Below are 19,250 nucleotides of genomic sequence, written 5' to 3'. Positions count from 1 at the left end.
CCTCCCTCCCGGGGAGGAGCGCTCGCGAGCTCATCTCCTGCTCCTCCTCCCTCCCTCTCAGGGAGGAGCGTTCCCGAGCTCATCTCCTGCTCCTCCCTCCCTCCCTCTCAGGGAGGAGCGCTCGCGAGCTCATCTCCTGCTCCTCCCTCCCTCCCTCCCTCCTCCCGGGAGGAGCGCTCGCGAGCTCATCTCCTGCTCCTCCCTCCCTCCCTCTCAGGGAGGAGCGTTCCCGAGCTCATCTCCTGCTCCTCCCTCCCTCCCTCCCTCTCAGGGAGGAGCGCTCGCGAGCTCATCTCCTGCTCCTCCCTCCCTCCCCCCTCCCTCCCTCTCAGGGAGGAGAGCTCCGAGCTCATCTCCTGCTCCTCCTCCCTCCCTCCATCCCTCCCTCTCGTGTCACCTTGACCTGTCAGCCCTGTGCGTGAGTGCGTTTTTGTTGCAGGTCTTTGAAAATAATGCCATTATTTACGTGAAAAGGTGATTGGCTTTGGTCCTCCCATGACACTATTGGTAAAAATTGGGGGAGACCGGGGGGGGGGCTCGGGGTAATATGATCAATTAATCATGTCTGCCTCATCCATAGTACTGTCTGCTTCTTTTCATCCCGACCTTTCATCTTCTTTCCCCTCTCGGGTAGTTGTCTTTCCACCTGGACAGAAGAACAGGGGATGGGTTGGAGTGACGGCTCCCTCCTCCTTCCGGGAGGTTCAGAGCTCAGAAAGGGGGCTTCTGGGAGGGCGTTTTTCTGCTACCGAGCTGGGCTGCTATGGACGGCTATGTGTCTGGTGGAGGGGTCTGTTGCCTCCATACATAAACGCGTAAATGCGTGTGTATGAGATGTGCATAATGCACGATAGCCCTGGGGCTCTTTATGTCCCACCTGCGCTGCCCCTCGATCGGGTGGGAAAAGCGGACGCGCAACCTGGCGAAATCTCGAGTTTGGGATCTCGAGGTCTGTTCGGAGCCTTCTTGCACCAGCTCTTCGTTACTTTAAACTCAAAGCAAATAGAGATGAGGAGCTCTCGAAAATGATATTTTCTGAACGGGGGTTGTATTGCCCCCAAACTTCACACATTCAATATACTGTCACAATAGCAGGTGGAATTCTTGTTACAGGTAAGTTGTGATTAATTACTAAGTGGTCGAACTTCATCCTTTTAAAAAAAAAAAAATGATTAACCACTTTTTTTTTTTTTAAATCCTAGTTTGATAGTAGGCTACTGCCATACTGTGGAAACGTAATTAAAAAGCTCCACATTTGCCCCAAACCCTCAATCTGGACTGTGTGTGTATACAGTTCCTTCATGGCTTGCTTGCTGTCTCATCCCTGTGTTCCATCCTCTAGCAGTGCACTGAAGTAACACAGTAATGCATGCAGTGTAACAATTTAATGTAATGAGGGAGTTCGGAACAATATTGTTTACTAAACTCAATGAACTTAGTTTGCAGGTAGCCCATACGGGTGCTGTTTTGTTTAATCCGCTTGTTTTCTGTTCTCTTTCAAGCCCGGCCGTTACACAGGACGATTCCAATTATCCAGCGTATGACTCAAGCCGAGCTGGCTTAAGGATAGGAGGCACGGAGGCAGGTGCCACGGGCTCAGACGCTCGGCCCGAGGACAGAATCTGCAGGACACATCAAACAGAGCTAAACGAAACGCAGGTAGAAGGAATGAGCGGTGGGAGGAGACTGATAAATAGCTGGCAGGGATAGAGCTGGAGACAGAAAGAGAGAGAGAGAGAGAGAGAGAGAGAGGGAGGAGGGGGAAAGGATATTCTAAAATATTACCTAGAGACAGACTGAGAGTGAATACAGGAGTTAAAGAGCAGGGACAGAGGGCTGAGAGAGAGAGAGAGGTTTCATGCAAACTGAAATGCAGTGGCAGTGAGGACTAATATGAAAATTACTTTAAGTGAGTGCAGGTGCGAGATCTGATTACGTTTATATATATATGTATATACATTTTTTTTAATTCATTATTTCTCTTGAAGGACATGGAGCTGTAAGACTTTGTTGCACATTAAAAGTAAGTGTATCTTCTTCTCTTTTCTACTGGTCTGGGATTCTTTTTTCTGTTTCATACCTGGTTCTGTAATAATCTTAAATACCTCGAGCACACCTCTGGTGACCTCGGCAAGTACGACTCTGTTTCCAAATTCATGTTTGCTTGCTTGTTCAGCTGCGTTGCTCCACACAAATCTCTAAAAAATATACTGTCCTTGTGCATGTCAGGATGTTCGACATAAATCAGTCTGTTTATGTGTCTGTGCTGTGAACTGCTTAACTTAATCTCAGCTCAGAGCAATATACACAGAACATGTTGGCTGTAGCTGTTTGTTGTTAAACCCGCAGTTAAATTTGGTCTTTCTTGGATGTGATAGGTCAGTTTGTCTCTGTTTAATCCTGCAGTTAGATTTAGACTTTATTGGATGTGATAGGTCAGTTTGTCTCTGTTTAAACCTGCAGTTAGATTTAGACTTTATTGGATGTGATAGGTCAGTTTGTCTCTATTTAAACCTGCAGTTAGATTTAGACTTTATTGGATGTGATAGGTCAGTCTATCTCTATTTAAACCTGCAGTTAGATTTAGTCTTTCTTGGTTGTGATAAGTCAGTTTGTCTGTATATATAACCTGCAGTAAGATTTAGTCTTTCGTGGATGTGACAGGTGAGCCTGTCCCCAGCTAAACCCCTGGTGAAATTTAGTCTTTCTGGGAAATGACGTGTTATTTTGCCCCATTCATCTCTTATCAGTTCCATTTTATATGCCTGTCTCATACTTGTATTTCTTCTTTGTCTTTTCCTTTTTCTTGGTTGTGTCATTTTGTTTGATCTGCGCATAGCCATCTCCTCCTGACTGGGACAGCCTTTTATTTATTACCCTACATCTCAGCGTCTATTGTTCCTTGGGGCTATTTCATTAGCCAGAGGATGCAATTTTAATGAGCAGTAGAAATGAATAACCATCCTTCTCCCTTCTGATTCCAACCGTACCTGTCTCTCAGATCATGCTTGATGTTATAATGCGTGTCTGGCTCCAGCGATACCACTGTGTTTTTGTAAAGTGATCGAAAACACTGGCATTACAAAACATGGCCAATTTACTTTCACATCCAATCCAAATACTGCACGTCTAATAGTTTGAGTCATGTAGGGATGCTTCAAACTATTCACGATATCCTTAGTGTTGAAGTTGAGATTTATTACTTGTTGGGTCCAGTTTCATAGTAAAACAGAAGACAAAGTTCTCACAGGTTACGCTGGTACTATTGCGGAGTTGCAGTTACTCGCTAATTTACAGTTCACTTCCTCCGGAGTGTTTTGATTGTTTCCTAGAAACAAAAGGCAAATCAAGGGTCACGACGCATTGAAGAGGTACCTGTGCTGTAGTGACCAACCAGTTGCTTTCATTTTCCATAAGCAGATCCCCTTGGATCTGACCAGCTGGTCTAAAATTCAGAAGCGTGCAAAAGGAAAACCTATGCAAAGCTTAGACCAGACACTCAGAAAAAAAGTGTCTATAAAGGCACAAATGTTTCTCCCTGGGCTGGTACCATAAGGTCGTACCACATTGACAGAAAAACATAATTACATTACATTACAGGCATTTAGCAGACGCTCTTATCCAGAGCGACTTACACAACTTTTACATAGCATTTTACATTGTATCCATTTATACAGCTGGATATATACTGAAGCAATTCTGGTTAAGTACGTTGCTCAAGGGTACAACGGCAGTGTCCTACCCGGGAATCCAACCTGCGACCTTTCGGTTACAAGCCCAGTTCCTTACCCACTGTGCTACACTCCTCCGTAATTAATTTGTACCATTTTTTTGCTCGTAAAAGGTAGTCATTATTAGGCCTCCCAAAATGTAAAATCGTTGTCCTTTCTGGGTACATTTGGGAAATTTGTTCCTTAAAGAACAGAAATGTACCTCCACTGTTATTTGAGTGAAGGGACCCCAGATACAGTGGTTTCACTTGTCCAACCGCTGTGTAAAATTTATTTACGTGGGCTAAACTACCAAAATCCTAGCTTGAGTTGCTCGCTTCTCCATAAATCATCTCTATGAGCTCACTCAGGTCATAGCTGATGTCAGATCACAAGTGTATCATGTTATTTTATGACTGACAAGGCTAAAAAAAAATCTCAGAAGGTGGGGAGATGGAACGACCAAGATGGATGCAGATTTAGGTTGCAGCAGGTCACACTTCAATGCTTGCTACTGTAAGAACACTGCTCATCGTTATAGCAAATCTTACAGGCTATGCAGCCTAGCTAGGTTTTTACCAAAACAGCAAACAGAGCTGATGTAACCACTAGGCGAGTGGCTTTGATTCATATTAAGAAAATATTGACTGTGAGATGTGCTTTTCATATAGCTGGTCTGAGCTTCATATAGTCAATAAAAAGACTAGCTCAGTAACCTATGGTTGTGGACAGTGATGCTTTGTACATTATATTTTGAATAAACTATCACAGGGATATAATTGTAATCTCAGCCCAATACCTATATTTGCAACCGGTAACTTGAATACTGTTACTCTATTACGTCAAGCATATGCCACACCCATGGTTGTTAATCTGATGGTTTATCGTTAATAGTTAAAATTAAGCAACCATGCAACGAGTCTGCCCATTGAACAGCATTAATTGCCATGAAGAGGGAGTCACCAGATCACCTTCAAAAACTCATCCATTTTGTTGTGATCTGGACACGAGCCGTTTAATACCCAAATGGACATTTTTATTTTAGAAACGTTTCCCTCATATTCATGCGAGTATTTCTGAAACAATGAATTCATTAGCTCGTTTATTAAATTGTATTGAAACAATTGGATAAATTCGTAGCCTTCAGGGGTATTGGTGCCAGAAACAGGGTGAAAGGGGCAAATAAACTTATGCAGCTTACAAGAAGGAAAAGATTCAGGGAAGTTGACGGGCTGGCCATGTGAAAAGGACAGGTAGATCTGAGTAACAGGCCAGACTGGGAAAAAAAAAAATATTGAGGAGATGCATCGAAGCGGTGTGGTTTGCCTCTTAAAGAGGAAAGAAGACGTGTGGGGGAGAGAGAGAGAGAGAGAGGGGGGAAATGAGAGAGAACAGTCCGTGTCTCTAACCTTTTCAAAGAAGCCCTCTATGCATAGCCAATCCACTTCAGCGACGAGCTGCTTCTGAATTAGCATCCGCATTTACATAATTCGTTTTAATTAATACTGGCTTTAAGAGGCAACGGCACCGAAAGGAAAACACATCAAGGTAATTTAAATTTCCACTTTTCCGCTCGTTGTTTCCGCGTGCGCCAGGCGCTCAATGTTCTCTGCCGCGAGAGCACGGAACTTAGATCTTTAATTTAGCCGGCTTAGCCTACCTTGATGTGGAAGAAACAAGAAGCCGAGAGATTGCCGAAGCCGTCCTGTCTTTCGTCCGGCAAGGCCTACCTGTTGTCGCTCCATGTTTTCCATGGTGTGTGCCTTGACACCAAACAAGAACCCCAAGTTCATTTCAACCCCGTTTCGGCTCAACTGTTTTGTTACTAATTGTACTGATTAGTAGCTCAACGAGGCCTCCATCCGGCGAACGAGGTCCACTTTGGTAGGGTTGAGAGTGAAGACCTACAGGACTGCCGCGCTCCAGGAGCGGGGTTCTGCATATTATATACTCTAAGGTTCTGCAGGTCTCTCCTCACAAACGTCTACCTGGCAGCACCAAACCGGAAATTAAACCAGATTGTGCATCGGAAAGCAGTTATCTTTTAAAATGAGACTAAACTAATGAAAATTGGCTTCATTGTAGTCGATGTAAAAAAAAATGTAAAATTTTTAAATGTAAAAACGTGATCAGGCAGAAATAAATGGCAACCAGCATATATATTGTTTATATTTATTTTGTAATTGAGATAAAAAATAAGTATTTTTGCATACGTCTTATTTCAGTGTCGCTTTAGAATCCCAATAATGTCCCGGGAATATCTGACCCAGGCTAACGGATTCACCGGTTGCTAATAAACTTAACAAGGAGTTAAACTCACCAGTCCCCGGAGTCTTTGCCCAGTGCCACGACTGACCGGTCCATCATGGCCGTCTGATCTTGCCGCGGTTGGCCCGCCGATCAAGCGTCTTCCTCTAACCCTAACCCTAACCCTAACCCTAACCCTAACCCCTCAGCTGGAGTGCGCTGGGCACGAGGCGGCTGGCGGAAGCCGCTGACCCGGCACTTTGAAGAGCTCAAGTGGTTTGAGATCCTTCAGAGGGATAATAACGTGCTTTATGAATGCAGTTCATTCCTTTGTTCGTCCGTCCGTCCGTCCGTCCGTCCGTTTGTTCGTCCGTCTGTGTGATTTGTGCGCGGAGCCGCTGGAAGTCCGTATGGAACGGTGAGTGAGCCGTGTCCTAGCGCGTGTTCGAATGGAGCTCCGGCGGCAGTTTCACGAGGATCCGTATCCCGCGTCCGCTCGTTCGCGTATCCCTTTCCTCGCGTTGGCTAGCTTTGTCCTTTGTGTCAATCTGTATACCGAGGAAACGATGCCAGGCGCATCTCAAACCTCGCAAGGATGAATACAAGGGCCCGGACTGATGGTGGTCCTCAAAAAAAAAAAAAAAAAAAAATGGCGATGTGGTGGCCTGGGGTGGTGGGGCCCAACGTGAGGTCTTTTCATGGCCCCTGAAATCCCTGACGACTCCCCTGGGACTGGATACGGGGCCCGTGAAGAATGTAATCAACCTTCTGAAACGCCTCAAATTGACAAACGCTTGCAATCCAGCGGAGCCATTTTACGCTGAAATGGGTGCTGGCTGCTCAGAAGGTTTTTTTTTTTTTTTTCTTTTCAATAAGACGAGGTCCTTGGAAATTGAATGGGAGTTATGTCCTGAGTTGTATACAGTTCATTTCTTCAGAACTGATATAGCAAGCTTATCTGTGGACTGTGTCCAACATTTTTCCCAGCATTTTATTTTCTCATGCAGTCTAAACATGTTCCGAATGGCTATGCGGCCTTCACATAGCCAGATTTTGGAATGCATTCTTCTGTATTAATTGTTTAATTTGTGCTGACCTCTCAACTCATATAACATATTCTGCTTTTCATTTCACATGTTTCTCTGTGAGACATATTTTGGAGACGTAGTTTAGTTCATTTAATCGTGCAGGATAATGAATTACTAATGTTTGATGAACTGCCTTAAATCAGGTGTTACTGGTTTTGTACATAGTAGAATATCTAGTGTTGATTCAACTCTAACAGAGTGCATATTGCCCTACTCTGGACCGGAACAGGATCTTATGTTCTCTGTTAGAGTCAATTTAACACTGAACATTTTACTGTGTACCAAATGTAACATGAGGCCACCCATCGTCTCAAATGTCAATATCAGCATTCCTTTATAAAAGATGGGTGAATTTCAACAAATTTGTCGATAAATTTTAATATTCTTCAGAATAATGAATAGGGAACATGAAAGACTTAAATGATGATTTAAAATAATACTGTGGAATTCCTTTGGTAATGAACTGTGCTTAAGAATTAAGAAATTATAGCGTGCTTTATGGGCATATTCATTCTGTGGGGGTGCTGGACATTTAATGTTCACAATTTGCCCACAGTTTGCATTAACTGATATTAATTACGCACATTAATTAGAAGGAGTTATGGATATTATAGTTATTCAAAGGAGATGAAACGTTGCGATTCCTTATCGCAGGTTCAGCTGAACGGATTAGCCCCACGTAAACATATTCAGGCACGATGGAGTGTGTTTGCTGACCCGTGCGTGGCCTGTAAACGGGAGGATGCCCGCGCGTGTGTGGCCGAGCACGTCCTTGCTCATGATTGACTTGGCTTTTCTGCGTTCGGGGTCACCGTTCCGGAGCTCAGGGGTTCGCTGTCGCCGTCGCGGTTGGCCGGCGAGCCGATCGACAACCAATAACGACGCGGCTTCCGATCGCTGACCGACCAGGGGGAAGTCCGGGGTCTCACTGAGAGCTCACGCAGGCCGGCCACACCTTTGAGGGTCAGAATCCCGTGATTCACTTACGGGACCGGTCACTTGCTCTCCGCCCTGTTTTTTGGGACCCGGATGGGGAGCACGCGCGCCAGCGGAGAGGGAAGGCGCAGCCAACGCCGTCCTATCGATGGAAGTGACGTACACTACAGACGTACTGCAACAGTAATTACACGAACGGCATCAGAACATTTCGCTGGTTAAGTGCAACTGAGCGTATTGCTGTCGGTCGACCCGTTGCACTCGAGCACAGAATCTATAGCTCGAACGAAACGCCCCATTTAGGAGCCGTGGCTCTGTGTTCGATCTCGGGGGCAAATTAAAATCAGCGGTCTGGGGCGATGTGCTTCGTCAATCTTTCTGCATGTGTTACACATTGCTTTGGCTTTTAGGTACGCGTTAGCTAACGTAGTTGTAGCTATTGTTTTGTTCCAGTTGCATTGTGGTGGCATTGCAGTAGCTCTGGATAAGCATGCCATTAAATACTTCAGTTTAAAGTACTGTATTCTGTTTTATAAAGCCCCTCTTTTGTGTCTTCTTCAGTGTAGGACACAACGGTCCTTTAGCAAGTGCTTTTAAGAAAGGATCCCTCTTTCTCCCTGTAGCCGCCCACTGTGGTTGTTTTATTTAACTGCCGTTAAATGAAGAGCTTTTTAAACTGTCTCTCTATGGGGGATGTAATGTGCATTACAAGGCAGACGAAGAATAGATGGAGAAACGTTTGGGTTCAGTGTTGTGCGAAAGATTATCTCTCTCTCTCTCTCTCTCCTCTTCTCACTCTCACCCTCTCCCTCACACAAATGTCCTCCCTCACTCCCCCCTCTCTCTCTCTCTCACTCTCTCCCTCTCTCTCAATCAATCAATCAATCAATGAAAATGTATTTCTATAGCACACTTCATACACAGAGGCAACCCAGTGTGCTTTACATCTCTCTCTCTCTCTCTGTCTGTCTCTCTCTCTCTCTCTCTCTCCAGATCAGCAGTGCCCCAGGATGGTTGTGTTTAATCTGACCCTGGAGGAGGACTACTCCCCTGCCCCCTCCCTCTCCCCGCCTGTGCCTCCCTGCTCCGTGCTCTCCAACTCCAGCGCCCCCGCTCAGTCCTCCCCCCCGTACAACTTCTACGCGGTCCTGCTGGTGCTGCTCATCTTCTGCGTGGTCTTCGGCAACGTGCTGGTGTGCCTGGCGGTATCGCGGGAGCGGGCCCTGCAGACCACCACCAACTACCTCATCGTTTCCCTGGCCGTGTCCGACCTGCTGCTGGCCACGCTGGTCATGCCCTGGGGGGTCTACCTGGAGGTCGGTCTGTCTGTCCGGCCGACCTTTCACCCCTCGGTCATCCATCGCTTTTGTTCCTTTCGTTTTTATTCTTTTTTTTTTTTTTTAGCTTTTTTAAATCCTTCTGTTTGATGTTTCTGTACCGTTGTTTTACATCAGGGCTGCCCGGTCCTGTTCCTGGAGATCTAATGTCCCGTGGGTTTTCGCTCCAGCCCTAACAAAGCGCTCCTCATTCACTGATGTTTTATTCCATCAGAGTATGAAGGCACAACATGCACTAAAGTTTTGGCCTAAGCCTTCCTCAGTGTGCTGATTATGCTAAAAAAATAAATGAATCGAATGAACCTTCATTTATTTTTTAGCACATTCAGCACACCGAGGAAGGCTTAGGCCGAATTCTAGCGAGCGCTGTCTGTTTCTCTCTTTCATTTATACTTTGTGGGATTCAGCACCATATTATCAGTTAATATGCTTGAGTGAGCACGTTTATTTCGTTTGATTAACCTCATAATAGCCTCGTGTCTCAGTGAGTCTGTCTGTAATAACCTGTCTATAACCTCATAATAACCTCGTGTCTCAGTGAGTCTGTCTGTAATAACCTGTCTATAACCTCATAATAACCTCGTGTCTCAGTGAGTCTGTCTGTAATAACCTATCTATAACCTCATAATGACCTTGTGTCTCGTGAGTCTGTCTGCAATAACCTGTCTATAACCTCATAATAACCTCGTGTCTCAGTGAGTCTGTCTGTAATAACCTGTCTATAACCTCCTAATGACCTTGTGTCTCAGTGAGTCTGTCTGTAATAACCTGTCTATAACCTCATAATAACCTCATGTCTCAGTGAGTCTGTCTGTAATAACCTGTCTATAACCTCCTAATGACCTTGTGTCTCAGTGAGTCTGTCTGTAATAACCTGTCTATAACCTCATAATAACCTTGTGTCTCAGTGAGTCTGTCTGTAATGCTACCTCCATCCTGTGTCTCAGTGCGACTCTTTTGTGTCTCAGTGCGACTCTTCTGTGTCTCAGTGCGACTCTTTTGTGTCTCAGTGCGACTCTTCTGTGTCTCAGTGCGACTCTTTTGTGTCTCAGTGTGACTCTTTTGTGTCTCAGTGCGACTCTTTTGTGTCTCAGTGCGACGTGTCTCAGTGCAGCTCTTCTGTGTCTCAGTGCAGCTCTTTTGTGTCTCAGTGTGGCTCTTCTGTGTCTCAGTGCGGCTCTTTTGTGTCTCAGTGCGACTCTTCTGTGTCTCAGTGCGACTCTTTTGTGTCTCAGTGTGACTCTTTTGTGTCTCAGTGCGACTCTTCTGTGTCTCAGTGCGACTCTTCTGTGTCTCAGTGCGACTGTCTCGTGCAGCTCTTGTGTCTCAGTGCAGCTCTTTGTGTCTCAGTGTGCTCTTCTGTGTCTCAGTGCGGACTCTTTGTGTCTCAGTCGACTCTTCTGTTCTCAGTGCGACCTTTTGTGTCTCAGTGTGATCTTTGTGTCTCAGTGCGACTCTTCTGTGTCTCAGTGCGACTCTTCTGTGTCTCAGTGTGACTCTTTTGTGTCTCAGTGTGACTATTTGTGTCTCAGTGCGCTCTTCTGTGTCTCAGTGCGACTCTTCTGTGTCTCAGTGCGGCTCTTCTGTGTCTCAGTGCGACTCTTTCGTGTCTCAGTGCGACGTGTCTCAGTGTGACTCTTCTGTGTCTCAGTGCAGCTCTTCTGTGTCTCAGTGCGGCTCTTCTGTGTCTCAGTGCGGCTCTTCTGTGTCTCAGTGTGACGTGTCTCAGTGCGGCTCTTCTGTGTCTCAGTGCGACTCTTTTGTGTCTCAGTGTGACTCTTCTCTGTCTCAGTGTGACTCTTTTGTGTCTCAGTGCGACTCTTTTGTGTCTCAGTGCGGCTGTTCTGTGTCTCAGTGTGACTCTTCTCTGTCTCAGTGTGACTCTTTTGTATCTCAGTGCGACTCTTTTGTGTCTCAGTGCGGCTGTTCTGTGTCTCAGGTGGTTGGCGGCTGGAGGTTCAGCCCCATCTACTGTGACATCCTGCTGACTCTGGACGTCATGATGTGCACGGCCAGCATTCTCAACCTCTGTGCCATCAGCATCGACAGGTGAACGCCGTCTCCCCCCGCCCACCTGCCCAGCAGACTCTGGGCACTTTGGGGGAAAATGTTTGTTTTATTCGCCGTTTGATGAGAATGATGAGAATGCTCCCCAAACAAGTCTCAGAGCATTCTGTTGCTCCAAACAAGTTCCATGTCACTGAAAATTGTTCCTGCTGCAGTGCAAACGGATTCACCAACAGCATCCCTCCCCATGGTTGCAATTTAGTCAAAAGAACCATTTTTTTAAGAACTAAAAATGTCTGACCATGTGATTGTGCATGGATGGGGTGGCCTGGGGTCCTGGGGCCCAACGTGAAATTTTTCCATGGGGCCCAAAACCCTTGGTGGTGCCCTTGGGTGTAGATGGCAGGTTTTTAGGCTGGCCGCGCCCCTCTCCCCAGCCCACCACCCCGGCCAGCCTCGGGTTCCCCTGCACCCGTCTCACACACCAGTGGACCACACTGCCCCCCCTCTTTCAAAATGCTGTACTGCCACAACACATATGCCATGGTGCATTTTCAAATCTGCATCTCTCTCTCATAAGTGTGAATGCAGTTGGCTCCTTCGTGCTCTGGATAAGTAAATCAGTCTATAAAGGACTGTATAGTACCACTTTCCACAGCCTCCTTACTGTCTGCTTTTCAGTGATTTTTTCCTTTTCTCTCTTTCTCGCTCTCTTATATATATTTCTCTCTCTCTCACCCTCTCTCTCTTCTATCTCTCTCTCTCTCTCAAGATGTATAACGTGTTACCCAGCTGCAAGCAGACTGAACGTGAAATTAGATGTAGTCACGCCTGTAGTCAAGGTCATTGCAAAACAATATAGAAAAGCAATAACTATAACCGTATAACTATAAAAAACTATAACTATAAAACCATCTCTCTGGATCATATATTCCCTCTCTCTCTCTCTCTCTCTCTCTCTCTCTCTCTCTCCCTGCATGCAAAACACCTTCTGTTTCCTCTCCCTCCACCCCTCCACCCTCCCTACCTTCGTCAGGACTGCACCTTCACCGTCCGCAGAAAGCCGTCACGTTGAAAAGCGATAAATCACACTGGGCTGGCCAAGTACCCCGAGTCACAAACATTTATCTGCTGCACCTCCGTCTGAAAGCCCCGCCGAGCCTAAGAGGCTTGGCCTCGGGGGACGGGGGGCCGCCAACGCTCGGCCGGCTCGGTGTGAGGGGGGAGCCGTGTTCGTGCCGCGGGAATCGATGGGGAGATGTAAATTTGGGAGGTTTATCAAGCCGCGCGAACGGCAGAGACGTTGGTTGGTTCCTCTCTGTGGTTTTTTTTAATGGCCTTGTCTCTGTCCACCGTCCACCCGTCGCTTCACACTCTCTCTCTCGCTCAGACATTTAAAGCTGGTCACGCTCAACGTCCCAAGAAACCCCAAAACACGACTTTCATTTCCAAAATGTAAAATGCATCTTACATCCTCGTAAATAAATGAAAATAGGAAGGCCGTGTTCACATATCTTTATCTTTATTTTCTCACGTTGAGAGAAAGTCTGAGCAACATTCTGTACTTTTTCAATGTTTACTTTGTCCTGGAGAACCATTGTGAAACTTTTAAAAGTTTAAAAGTGTATCTGTTACAGACAGTGTTGGGGAGTAGTTTAACTAGTAGTTGAATCACATTTTGCAGCAGTTTGTTGGCAGTTCAACTACTTTCAAATCTGTCTAGCAGTTGTAATAGTTAATTACTTTTTTGTCATATTGAGGCGTAGCTAACTGTAGGAACTACCAACGACTTTTTCCCCTAAATTGCTTTTTTTTTTCCAAACCGCTTTGAGCAAATGCTGCCTCCTCTCTCTGTTCTCTCTCTTCTGATTGGTGAGAAGCACTCTGCTCCACTATAGTTGCCAAAAGGATAACAGCCAACTGCCACAAACTGCAGCTTCTTCCCACTGAGCTGCGTAGTATGAAAGGATATCGATGCCAAAAAATAGTATTGTTATTTTTCACCTGTTGACACGGCAACAATCAGCGTGTGCGTGCGTATTAGTGGTGTGTATGTATGTGTGTGCTGCATGTGTGTGGTCTGCTGATGCATGTATGTGTGGTGTGCGTGCGTGCATGTGGTGTGTTGATGTTGCGTCATGCGTTTCTGCATGCCGTATTTGTTGTGTGTTGTGCGTGATGCAGGTGCTGCTGTGCATTCGTGTGTGTGTGTATTTACAGGTACACTGCAGTGGCCATGCCTCTGCTGTATAACACCAGGTACAGCTCCAGGAGGAGAGTGGCTCTGATGATCGCTGTGGTGTGGTTCCTTTCCTTCGCCATCTCCTGCCCCCTGCTGTTTGGACTGAACAACACAGGTACCCCCGCCCACCTGCAGGACGCCTCCCAATGTCTCCCAAAACAATAGAAACACAGTGAGACCATCAGCACAACAGTGTCTACCAAAGATAACCATGACTGCTACACTTAAAGGACAAACCTTTCACGCACCACCCCCCCCCCAAAAGGGCAGCTTATTTGCAATCCCCCTCTCCCCCCGCCAGTGGGTTCAACCCCTTATCATGACACCTTCTGTCCTGTGAACCTTTCCCTGTCTGTCACCCTCTCTGTTTTCACTCGTATGAATACATTTAAAATCTGTATATATTTTTTTTGTTGTTGTTGACATGGTCATGGATGATATAATCATTGTGAATAAAGTTCTTATGAATGTTGTGACCTCCCTCCCCCGCCCCCGCCCGCACCCCCAGCCAGTCGGGAGGTGTGGAAGTGCAGTATCGCGGACCCCGCCTTCGTGGTCTACTCCTCCGTCGCCTCCTTCTATGTGCCCTTCATCGTGACGCTGCTGGTGTATGCGCAGATCTGCGTGGTGCTGCGCAGGCGGGGCCGACGCACCGCCCCGCCCCGCAGACACGCCCTCCACGTGCAGGGAGGGGCGGAGCCAGGGGAGGGGCAGAGGCAGAGGAAGGTGAGGAGGGGGCGGCGGTTATCTGTGGTGAGGGGCGTCTGACCTCACCCCTTCCTCTGGGGTTTGCCCCCCGTCTCTGACTCTTTCTCCCTGTCCCATTTCTGTTTTAATCCAGAGACTGGAGGGCAGGCAGCTGCCTGGGGGCCTGTGCATTGGGAGGGGGGGCCCCAAGGGCTCAGTTTTAGGAGTTTCGGGTATCATGATGGCAGTGGAAGTTGGTCAGAAGGACCCCATGGGATTTTCTGGCTACGGCCCCCCCTGCCTCTAGAATCCCCTCAGTTTTAATCTCACAGCTTTGTCGACATGATATATTTTAAAAATGCATATTGCCAAAGCACACTGCACAACAGTCAACAGCAAACAGTAACCACTAGTAACAGTCAAAACCAAATTTGATAGTTGATATGATACTTACTTAAAACATATATAATGGTGAATGTATTAACCCTTATAAGGGTGTAAGATAAGATGTGACATCACAAATACGTGAATTGAATGTTCTTAACTGAATATTCTAATGCTGATGTCACAAAAGCAATGGCGTTCTAGAACTTTGACTGAATCTTGGGGGGGGGGGGAGGGAATCTTTCCAAAAAAAGTATTCTTTAAAAGGTTATTCAGTTAACAATCATCTGTCTAACTCTCGCTTTGTTTTCCTTTTATTCTGCCCGTCCTTCCCCCTCTGTCCTCTGCAACTCCTCTCTCCTTATCCCCTGTTATCTTCTCCATCTCTCTCTCTCTCATCTATCTGTACCTCTCCTTTCCTGCCTCCCCTCCCATCCGCTCCTCCCCGCTTCCCTTCTTTCTCTCCCCAGAATAAGTGCACCCACCCTGAAGATGTGAAGCTCTGTACTCTGATAGTCAAGCCCCCTGCCGCAGTCCCTCACCGCAAGAAAGTGGTGAGTCCCCAACAGACAGGACTCAAAGAGGAAATTTCAATTCTTTCTCATCTATGTTGTCATAGTAGTGCACCTGGTTACTATTTGTATTAATTGCACTATTGTTTTATTAAAATACAATACCTATTGTACTATTTGAATCGGCTGGACATCATGCAAGGTCAACTTATCATCATTATCATCATCATTTTATGGCTATGTAGTCTTTATTAAGTGTGGTGGCATAATTGCATTCTCACCTCACAAAAACAACTAAACTGAACAGAGCTGATAGAAAGAGAGAGGTTATTATGTAAATATAAATATATAAACATGTCTGCAGGTGAAATATTGTCAGAACTGGGCCCCGGCAGCGTTTCCCCAGGAATATAGTCAGTGGAGGGGGAAGTGCCTCGGACAGTACGCAGTGATGGCACTAAGCGGAGAGCCGTGGTGTTCACATGGCATAGCCCACACCTGGCCTGGTGAAAGAATGACCTCATCATGCCAGTCTTGTTAAATAGCACACTTTTTTTTTTTTTTTTAATGGTATTATGGAGACTTGATGTTTGAGTCTGGGGTTTTATTTACCGTTTTCTCTGATGTTTGAGGAGGCCGCTCGTAAATTCAGTGGCTGATGCAATGCCTCTGCTATTATTACCTGGGGGGGGGGGGGGGGATGCGGACACGATCTTTTGTTATATAAAGTTTCCAAGAATCCCATTTAAGAGTTATGGATGCTGTGGGGGAATGTAATTATCCTTGTTGTCTGTGTGAACTCACAATAAAACACTGGCAACAAAAAGTAAAAAGAAAAAAATAATATTTTGGATCAAAAATTACAATGAAAATAAAAAGGATGTGCTTTGAATAAAAATCCACTGGAAAGGAAAGCCACAGCGTTGATTTATTTTCAGCGTATAAAGAAGACACATGGAAGGACGCGCAGGCAGTGGCATGCTGTGCATTCACAAGCACAGAAGGGCACGAAACAACTCTTTCAGCTCTCCTGGCCTTCATCCAGGGGAAGGCTATTAGATGTCATTCATGTGGTGGATCTTACGCGCGTGATCAAAAGAGTACACACAAACAGCTGAACTGCACACACGGAGGAGCCTTCTGCTGTCAATGCACGCTGAGCCCAACCCATGCTCCTAATGGACACGCTATTTAAACATTCAAATATTGAACTGTTCCACAGACAGGGTGAAGGACAGTTCGGTATTTACGAGGTGCCATTTACAACAAGATTCATACAGGGTGAGTCAGGAGACAGCCAGCACGGGAGTGAATGTCCCTTCAGTGTTGCAGATAATATTTATGCATTTTTACATTGTATACCTGATATTTATACATCCTTACGAGAAGACATATTTTCTCTTCTTATCGCTCCTGGATTTTATTTATTTTTGTTGCAAGCTCGCCGTGTTTTGTTACTCTTTTTTCTTCTTTTCCATTTCCATAAAAACCCAGTTAAACATTCCCAAGAAAAGGTTCCAAGAAATGCAGTCCCTATAATGTATCTGTGATCTGTAAATTTTCCTTCAAAATAGTATCTCTTTCAATAAAAAAATAATGACCCCTCCCCTCTGTTTTGATTGGTTACAGACTCTGGTGAAGGAGGCGGTGGTCCACCCGCTGGAGGCGGAGCCTGTTCGCTTCCTCGGCCAAACAGAGCAGTCCTCTCGGCCCAAAATCTCTCTCTCTGTCTCCGTCTCTCCTGCTCCCCCTCTCCCCCCCGCTGCTCGCTCGGCCCTCGTTCCCCGCGGGGCGGTGTTTGAGGAGGGGGTGCGGGGGCGGGAGGGGTGGAGGGAGAGGGACCGAGAAAGGGAGGAGAAGGGAGGGATGGTGAAGGAGAGAGTGAGGGGGAGGCTGTCGCAGCAGAAGGAGAGGAAAGCAACTCAGATGCTGGCTATAGTGCTCGGTGAGAGAGAGGGGGTAGAGATGGAGGGGGTGGGGAGAGATGGAGACGGAGAAAGAGGGGAGAGTCATGAGAGAGAGGGGTGAAGTGTGTGGGTGTGTGTGTCCGTGCATGTGTGTATGCGTGTGCGCATGTCCCTAAACTGTCCAATCACAGGCTCTCTTTCTGCCACGTCTCCAGGCGTGTTCATCATCTGTTGGCTGCCCTTCTTCCTGACCCACGTGCTGCGTGTGCACTGCAGCAGCTGCTGCATCTCGCCCACGCTGTACAGCGCCGTCACCTGGCTGGGCTACCTCAACAGCGCCGTCAACCCCGTCATCTACACCACCTTCAACATCGAGTTCCGCAAGGCCTTCATCAAGATCCTACACTGCTGATCACCTGCAAGGCCTTCATCAAGATCTTACACTGCTGATCACCTGCAAGGCCTTCATCAAGATCTTACACTGCTGATTACCTGCAAGGCCTTCATAAAGATCCTACACTGCTGAGAGTCTACAAGGAGTTCATCAAGATCCTACACTGCTGAGAGTCTACAAGGAGTTCATCAAGATCCTACACTGCTGAGAATCTGCAAGAAGATCATCAAGATCCTACACTGCTGAGAATCTGCAAGAAGATCATCAAGATCCTACACTGCTGAGAATCTGTAAGGAGTTCATCAAGATCCTACACTACTGATGGCCTGCAAGGCCTTTACTGCTAAGAGTTCCATAAGGCCTTCATCAAGATCCTATACTGTAAAGACTTCCACAAGGCATTGATCAAGGTCCTATACTGCTGAGTTCCACAAGGTTTTCTTCAAGATCCTACGCTGCTAAGAGTTCCACAAGGCCGTTATCAAGATCCTATACTGCAAAGGGTTCCACAAGGCCTACATAATGATCCTGTACTGATGAAGATCTGATGCATGTCTCAAAAGCATGAAATGAGATCCTTTGCTGCTTCCACAAAGTCTTTATAAAGATTCTACACTGCTTAGAGTAGCATATGGTCTTCATAAAGATCATGACTTAAATCAATAAGATCCTTCTTACAAATAGTTCACATATAGAGTTCCACAAGCTTTTTATGAATATCCTCCACTGCAGAAAGGTCCGCGAAGCCTTAATAAATACCCTTCACTGCGCAGAGTTCCTTAAAGCTTTCATAAATCGGAGAGTTCCTCAAGGCTTTCATAAATCAGAGAGTTCCTCAAGGCTTGCATAAAGATCCTTCATATCAGAGAGCAGAGAGTTCCTGTATGTCTTCATAAAGATCCTGCATTGCTGAGTGAAGGGGGGTGGGGTGCTAGGTTGATGTAAAGAGGGGAGGGCAGTAGAGAGCTATACAAAATTGCATTTAATATCTCATTGCATTTAATAATGAGAAAAGAACAACACATGACTATCCAACTCTTGCTGCTGACCAAGATAAAACGTGGACAGAAGGACCAAAAGTGAGATCAAAACTGACTGTGCCTAACTGTCAGAAAGAGAGATCTAGACAGAGGAGGGAGCTGACAAAAAAAACTGAGATAAGAATGGTTCAGTCAGATTAAATCTCAGTAGTGAGATATGAAAAGAGATACAGCCATGAAATACAGCTCTACTGTAAATATTTGTATCTCTGATTTTGAAAACAGTCATTTGTGAGCACAGGAAATGATTGTACATATGAAACTATTAAAGCATTGTTTGTGTTTTACTTTGCTCTTGTTAGTTTGGATTTTTCATTTTGAATACTTCTTTTTATAACTTGCCTCAATGCAATATTGGGAATAAACTGCCCAGTCATAATTCAGCCCTACCATTTCTGAGCTCCCCAATGGTATCTTTTGACAAACTCCACTTCAGTTCCACAAACCGCAAGCAGTTCACGCACAGCGTAGCCACTTCCCCGTGCTTAGTCAAAATTAAATATGCATTATGGGTAATGTGCGATGTTATATTGTAAATTAAACCCTTGGCTGAGCAGCGGAAAATAATGCAAGGATAAAGCAATGTTGCTGTTGCGCTGATTACAGATTAACTTTAATATGTGAACAGATCCCCGCGTGGTTATTAAAGGCATATTTCTTTTTTACGCTTGCAGTCAGACCTCGAGCGTAAATTCCTTTCACACATTAGATTTACAAGAGGTCTTGAAGAAGAGAGAATTAATCTTTTCTTGGTAATGA

At 45.9% G+C, this 19,250-nt stretch overlaps 1 protein-coding gene across 1 annotated transcript; it reads left to right on the top strand.

The window, feature by feature from the left end:
- The first annotated feature begins 1,736 nt into the window (after positions 1 to 1,736).
- drd2l (dopamine receptor D2 like) lies at positions 1,737 to 18,783 on the top strand. The gene is made up of 8 exons (XM_064303863.1): positions 1,737 to 2,023; positions 8,975 to 9,297; positions 11,258 to 11,367; positions 13,546 to 13,682; positions 14,076 to 14,293; positions 15,109 to 15,192; positions 16,780 to 17,095; positions 17,273 to 18,783. The coding sequence occupies exons 2-8, from the start codon at positions 8,992 to 8,994 to the stop codon at positions 17,467 to 17,469; spliced, it is 1,368 nt and encodes a 455-aa protein (XP_064159933.1). The 5' UTR covers positions 1,737 to 2,023; positions 8,975 to 8,991; the 3' UTR covers positions 17,470 to 18,783.
- The last annotated feature ends 467 nt before the right edge of the window (positions 18,784 to 19,250 follow it).

Source organism: Anguilla rostrata, chromosome 1 (assembly GCF_018555375.3).
Source record: "Anguilla rostrata isolate EN2019 chromosome 1, ASM1855537v3, whole genome shotgun sequence".
Taxonomy (NCBI): domain Eukaryota; kingdom Metazoa; phylum Chordata; class Actinopteri; order Anguilliformes; family Anguillidae; genus Anguilla; species Anguilla rostrata.
Note: the sequence above shows the minus strand (reverse complement) of the source record. Positions and strands in the feature narration are given on the sequence as shown.